This window comes from Malurus melanocephalus, unplaced genomic scaffold (genome assembly GCF_030028575.1).
Source record: "Malurus melanocephalus ecotype Western Australia unplaced genomic scaffold, MMel_1.1 scaffold_346, whole genome shotgun sequence".
Taxonomy (NCBI): Eukaryota; Metazoa; Chordata; class Aves; order Passeriformes; family Maluridae; genus Malurus; species Malurus melanocephalus.
The window spans coordinates 553,072-559,470 of NW_026623578.1; the positions used below are offsets into that span (position 1 = coordinate 553,072).

The following is a 6,399-nucleotide window of genomic DNA, read 5'->3' on the forward strand; positions in this document are numbered from 1 at the left end:
AAAGCCAAAAAACCAACCCACTATGGTGATGGTAACTCTTGGGCTGTGGGCCAAATGCCTTGTTCCAGTAATCAGATGCTGCCCTCTCCTGGTCGGAGTACAGCCTATCCATAATTTATTGTGACTCAGACTGCTTTGGGGGTTGGGATTGAAGACCAAGCAATTGCGTCAGAGTAGCCAAAAATGTAGAATATTCTATGCTCTGTGTAGGTTGCTCTTCCCAGCTCCCAAACACTGGTCTGAATTAGCAAAGCACTCCTCAATGTTCTGAATTTGCCTGAGCTTAAGTTTGGCTTTGATACATGGAGCATCACAAGCTATCACTTGGGCATCAGAGTTGAATAAAGCAAAGTTATCATTGAGGAGTTAATTATTTTTCTGTCACATATTCTTGAAAATATTTCAAAAATATTTAGAAAAGCTAGCCTCAATTTCTTCCCCAGCTGCTTGTTAGAGCCATTGTGTGGAAAGCTCTCCTAGTTCTCTTAGCTTTTTCTTAGCCATTTTAATAAAATTACTTGATTTTTTTTTGTTTGTCCCTTCAAGGGAGACATTTTACCCAAAGGGTTCTTTGTCACATAGTGGCTTCCATTCTCCACATGTTCAAGACTGCAACATGAGACGTTTCCCATGTTGTTACTCCTCTTGGAGTCCTGTGGAAACTATGCCCATTTTTGCCACATGCAAAATGACATTCTGTCACAGATGGGCTTAACAAAGTACCCTAACAAGAGGATAAGACTGGATTTTCTTCCTACTCCCAGTGGATAGATAAAATCACACAAGCCATGATAAGTTGACCTTATCCKGTTATACTGGTGAGGAGCTGCTGTTAGACACTCACAGCAGATGCACATAACATCCACAGGAACTCTAAGCCATTAGAAATGTTCCAGCTGTTGTTTTTCAGGTGTAGTTGGCAAAAAATATCCCTGAACAGTTAGAGGGGAGGAGAGGAGATGTCTGTAAGATGTTTCTAAACCATTTAAATATTGCTGTTCATTGCTAGCTCCTAACTGAGTCACGTGTGTTGCAGGGGCTGGGAACTGATGAAGACACACTCATTGAAATCATCTGCTCCCGAACAAATCAGGAGCTCAGTGAGATCAACAGAGTCTACAGGGAAAGTGAGTTTACTCTGCAAGTTTCCATGTACTGGAAACTGTACACTGTTCTATGTTCACTAAGTTACTTGGATTAATTCCCCTCAGGGTGAATTTCATTATTAGAAAGCTTAGCCAAAGCTGCTTTGATTCTCTGACATTTTGTACTGGTGTTCTGGATATTTGTGTGGTTTATATAGTTTCATCGTGTTGTTTGGTAGCAAACAGATTGAAGGATATTTGCTACTAATATGAGTTGTGTCTAAATGAAATTTTTTTTATTAGCTTTCCATGAGAGACTGATTGCATGAAASTCAGGATTASCTGGCAGCAATGTTGGGTTTGATGWAGATGARCATGGACTCATTTTCATTGTCCTCCATACCTGACTTAGATTGTAGCTGTTTGTACACATGCAAAACACAGTAATTAGCAGCCATTTTTCATATAAAGGAGCATTTGTAAGATACCATTTACCTGAAGAGAGCTCTTTGTTTTCCAGTGTACAAGACTGAACTGGAGAAGGACATCATATCAGACACATCTGGTGACTTCCGCAAGCTAATGGTTGCCTTGGCCAAGGTAGGGCTGTTCACATTTTTCCAGTTTTTGTAATGTGCCTGAGTGAAACAACTGGTTTTCAGATTCTAAAATTTCCCTCTAATACTGACCTTTGGGGAAAAATATTCAAATTTTGAAGGGCAAAGTATTTTAACAGAAGTGCAGCATTCATAGCATCRACTTCCTAGTAGGGGTGAAGCTTATAGCAAATTGAAGTTAAAAAAAAGAAAAAGAATTCAATGTGAACATAGCAAACTGGTTATTTTCTGTGAAACCTAAATACTGATATCTTGTTTGAAGGGCAAAAGATGTGAAGATACCTCTGTGGTTGATTATGAGCTGATTGACCAAGATGCCAGGGTAAGTGCTGGTAACCATGAAATACCTTCAGTTGGTCAGGCTTTGGKGGGTATTGAAGATAAAAATACTGTGGGAATGGGGAGCATTTGTGAAGTAGGTGTGAGTATTTCAGGTTGTCCCGCACAGTAATGTTTGCATGGCATCAATGAATCGGCCACTTGCAATCTTGATACCCTCAGTTAGCAATTTTCACAGGCTATCTGCCCCCTATACAGAAGATTGTGCTATTTCCTTTAGACACATGAAGAGAGAGTGCCTTTAACAAAATGATTTTTGTTAAATCCATTGCAATCTGTCCCTTGCAATGAACTTAGTGGCWTCTAATGCTTGTCTGTTACATCTGAGTCTGTCAAGAGCTGTTCTGCTGAGGTAAACAGAGCTAAATGAGAGTAAAGCTGTAACAAGAGGTGAATACAAAGTAATTAGTATTAGTTTCAGATTCCATCCCTAAATGTTATCTTGATGACTTGCCCAACCACGTGTCATTGTGTGTTCATCCCACAGGCACAGTTCCAGTAGTGCTTGTTTTTCCAACAAGGAAATTGTATGCATCTGCAGTGGCTTCTTGTGCAACTTCTGATTTTTGTGATTTTCCTTTTCTTTCTAACGCCAGGACCTCTATGATGCTGGTGTGAAGAGAAAGGGAACTGATGTTCCCAAGTGGATCAACATTATGACTGAAAGAAGTGTTCCCCACCTGCAGAAAGGTACTATTCCAGAGACAGMTTTTTTTTTTTCCTATAAGAGAAAGTTATAAAAAACGGTGACTGTTTTGTCCCAGTTACAATTGAAATGATTGTGAAAAGCACTCAAAAAACATAGGAGAGCTCATAAATCTTAGTTTATGTCCAAGGTGGTTTTTTTTTAATCTAGTGTTTTCTGCGGATGTATTGATCTCACATTTTAAGTGTGTGTACAGCTCTTTTTTACACACATGTAACAGTGCTCAGTGATATGCCACATAGACTGAAAACAAAAGTGTTGCAAACCTAGAAAACATAGTTGTAGGAGACCTTGAGAAGTCCTTCTGCTTTTACCTGTGTCCCAGGGTAGCTTAGCTATATCATGTGTTWAAATCTGCCAGTGAAGATTCAAAAGCAGCTCTGATACTGCTGTAAGCAGCATATGGGAAAAGCCATTTGAAGTCTTTTCAGGGTTTAAATCACTATTGTTTCAAAAAATACCAGTACAGGATTAAGATGGTGTTTTACCAGATTATGGAAGTGTTCAAGGAGAACAAAAAGGCARTGGTGTGGGTCCTTTAGCTGACAAACTTATGTTTGTATTTAAGATTAAATTCTCAGAAGGACTTGCATAGATATTTATTAATAATGTGTCTCTACATTCCTGTGTCTGTRTTCATGCTTTGGGTGGTTATTTCAGCCAGTTTTTAGTCTGGTTTTGATTTCACCTACTTTCTTTTCTGTGCTAGTGTTTGACAGGTACAAGAGCTACAGCCCATATGATATGYTGGAGAGCATCAAGAAGGAGGTTAAGGGAGATTTGGAGAATGCCTTTCTTAATCTTGGTAAGTTACCCTAAAGACTRTCTTTATACAGGATCTTTTCAGGATCTTGTGATGTATCATGATAAGGGTAGGGCCCAGATTCACCCTGCTGGATGAGAAATAAGCTCACATGCTGGTGTCATTGGATCCACTAGCATATTTTAGAATATTGCAGATATTGAGAAGCAGCTTATTTTTGCCCTCTGCAAAATAGAAACTTTGCTTTCCAGTTAAAAAAAATGCATGTATGTTGTGATCTGCTGCTAGTTCCACTTTTATTTGATAGAGAGGCTTAATGTTTGTTTCTCCAAGCAAACAAAAAGGTTGAAACTGTTCAGTATCCACACAGGCTGGAAAATGTACAGCATCTGCGTGAGAGAAGACAACAGGCAGTGAGGGGTGATAGGGGCTAATTGAAGGGTTGATTTGACACTGAATTCTCTGAACTGGGGAGGCAGGGTGTAAGGCTGGTGCTCTGCCATGAGATGAAGATGACAAGGATGTCACTGTATATAAGAGGGAATTCTTTAAGGGGAAAATCCATTTCAGACTAAGGGTGAACTGAGAGCTGTGTAATGCAAATGGAGTTTAAACAGAGCCAAGCCTCGAAAAGGAGGCTTCTGGTGGATTAGCATACAAGGAGTGTTTCCAGAAGAGAGATGCTTATAGGAGTGAACAATGAATTGGCGGGTGTGGAGGAGGGCTAGCTTTCTGAAATTATACAATAATGAAATGATGCAATTTCCATGGAGGGAAACACTTTCTCAGAATGTGAGCATTTGTGGTTCAATCACAAGCTAAACCAAACAACTTAAGGTTGTTATAGCAACTCAACTCAGGTTAAAGTATTTTCTTTGTGTCCCCTTTTTGGAGGGACTGTTTCTGAAAACCTTATTAACTGCTTATGGTATCTTTAAAAATGGCTGCAATATTCTCTGTCCTAATATTTTGTGTATGGGCAGGATATTTAACTATTCTTGTCTGTCTCTTCAGTCCAGTGCATTCAGAACAAGCAGCTGTATTTTGCAGACAGACTGTATGATTCCATGAAGGTAGGAAAGACTGTTTTTTCTTTCTACTAGCTTTTGTTATCATTGTTTCATCAAATTTTGATTCCTTAGGCACTGCTGTTGATATGATATGTGACTGGCACGTGAATAAATTGACAATTACCTAGCATTATTCAAAAGCATTCTTTAACAGTTATGAGCCCGGATTATCTATTCAGATTCATCTATAGGGAAATGTAGGAAAGGGTCTCATAATAAACATTTTTATTAGATCAGTTGAATATAATTAACAAAGTTGGACATACCTTTTGCAAGTAACCAAGAGCTGATAGCAGAAAAAGCTGTTTATTGAATGCCAAAATGAGGCATTAAATTTGCCTCAAAACATTTTGTGAAGAAAAAGGATGAAAGAGAAACACCTGGTGACAGGCATTAGGCAAYACCAGGAAGAGCTGATGAACCAAGCTAGATTTGTGACTGCAAGYTGGTTAAACACTGCCGATGAGAAATGTACATTCATGCTCAGATTCCTGGATCATATATCTTTCACTGGTCATCTCAGTTGTCTGTAGTTTGCTGTTTTACCATTTACCATTTACCTAGAGGTGGCTTGTGCATTTCAGCTATTGCAGTTCTGAATGTGTGTCTGCTTGTAGGGCAAGGGAACCCGGGACAAGGTCCTGATCAGGATTATGGTATCCCGCTGCGAGGTTGACATGCTGAAAATTAAGAGTGAATTCAAGAGGAAATAYGGAAAATCTCTCTATTATTTCATCCAGGCAAGTTTTTCATCTTTTGTTTTATATCATGGAACGTTGCACCAGTCCTSATTGGATTCATTGTACCACTAGAATTCATGGGAGGTGTGTTAGAGGCTGCACTGAGAATATTGCATTATCTGTATACTATGGAAATACCCACCTTTAACTTCACAGTCTACAGCTGGTACAGTTCCTGGCAACCACTTGACTCTGTATGCAGGCTTTGTGCAATCSACTGATGTGTTCTGAAGGAAAATTCTGTTCACCTGTCTCTATCCTCTGATCAAAAGAAAAGACAATTGTTCTGTGRTTGCTGAATCAATCATGATTGCTGAGAAAGCTTCAGTGTGAATCATACACTGTCCTACAGGTTTAGAATATAATGCATATGCTTTCACATTTTGTGATTGTTTCCTCATACGTATTTTGTATTTTTCTTTTGTTTTACAGCAAGACACAAAAGGGGATTACCAGAGGGCACTGCTGAACCTGTGTGGTGGAGAGGATTGAAAACTGTGACGGAAGAAATCCSAGTCCAGAGACATGCCTTTTTGCTCTTCGTTTTACTGTAATCCTAGAAAACCCGAATTTCCAAGCTAACCTTGACTTGCCCTTTCCCTGCCAGAGCCCTGCTGCAGTTTGCTCCCCTGCGCTGTGCGTGCTCCCCTCGGCAGCTCTGCTTGGTTCTGCCAAAGATTCTAACAGTGTATAGCCAAAGAAACTAACCCTCCAGGGAGAAAAGTGCTCACRTGTGCTTGTGAAAGGCTCTGCCTCTCTGTGCCATGTTTCTAATAAAACAGAAATAAACATGATGTTTTACTTTAAGAATATGGGTCTTTCAGACTTTAATTTGAAAACTGTGTGAACAATTGATGTGTATTTAGCTTTTGCTGTCCATTTTCTGTGGTTTTTTTAATCGTCCTAGGGTTCACTATTTGTGGCTGAAACCTTTTCTTCTTCCTTCGAGCCGTTCATCTGTTTAATGATTCGATTTCTCAGCAGATCCAAAACCACTATCTTCACTGGTCAAGGGAGATGATCGTGCTCCTGTGCTTGGCCCTGCTGAGGCCACATCTGATGTTGCTATCTAGTTCTGG

At 39.6% G+C, this 6,399-nt stretch overlaps 1 protein-coding gene across 3 annotated transcripts in view; it reads left to right on the forward strand.

The window, feature by feature from the left end:
- ANXA2 (annexin A2) overlaps positions 1-6,126 on the forward strand; it is a 23,950-nt gene extending 17,824 nt beyond the window's left edge. For 2 of the 3 annotated variants that reach the window (XM_057378197.1, XM_057378198.1), the window contains exons 6-12: positions 1,037-1,127; positions 1,606-1,685; positions 1,965-2,024; positions 2,638-2,731; positions 3,457-3,552; positions 4,525-4,583; positions 5,198-5,407. In XM_057378197.1, the coding sequence (XP_057234180.1) occupies positions 1,037-1,127; positions 1,606-1,685; positions 1,965-2,024; positions 2,638-2,731; positions 3,457-3,552; positions 4,525-4,583; positions 5,198-5,392 (675 nt within the window). In that variant the 3' untranslated portion in view covers positions 5,393-5,407. Of the gene's footprint in view, positions 1-1,036; positions 1,128-1,605; positions 1,686-1,964; positions 2,025-2,637; positions 2,732-3,456; positions 3,553-4,524; positions 4,584-5,197; positions 5,408-5,752 lie in introns of those variants that run through there. The other variant, XM_057378199.1, reaches the window with a different exon arrangement.
- The last annotated feature ends 273 nt before the right edge of the window (positions 6,127-6,399 follow it).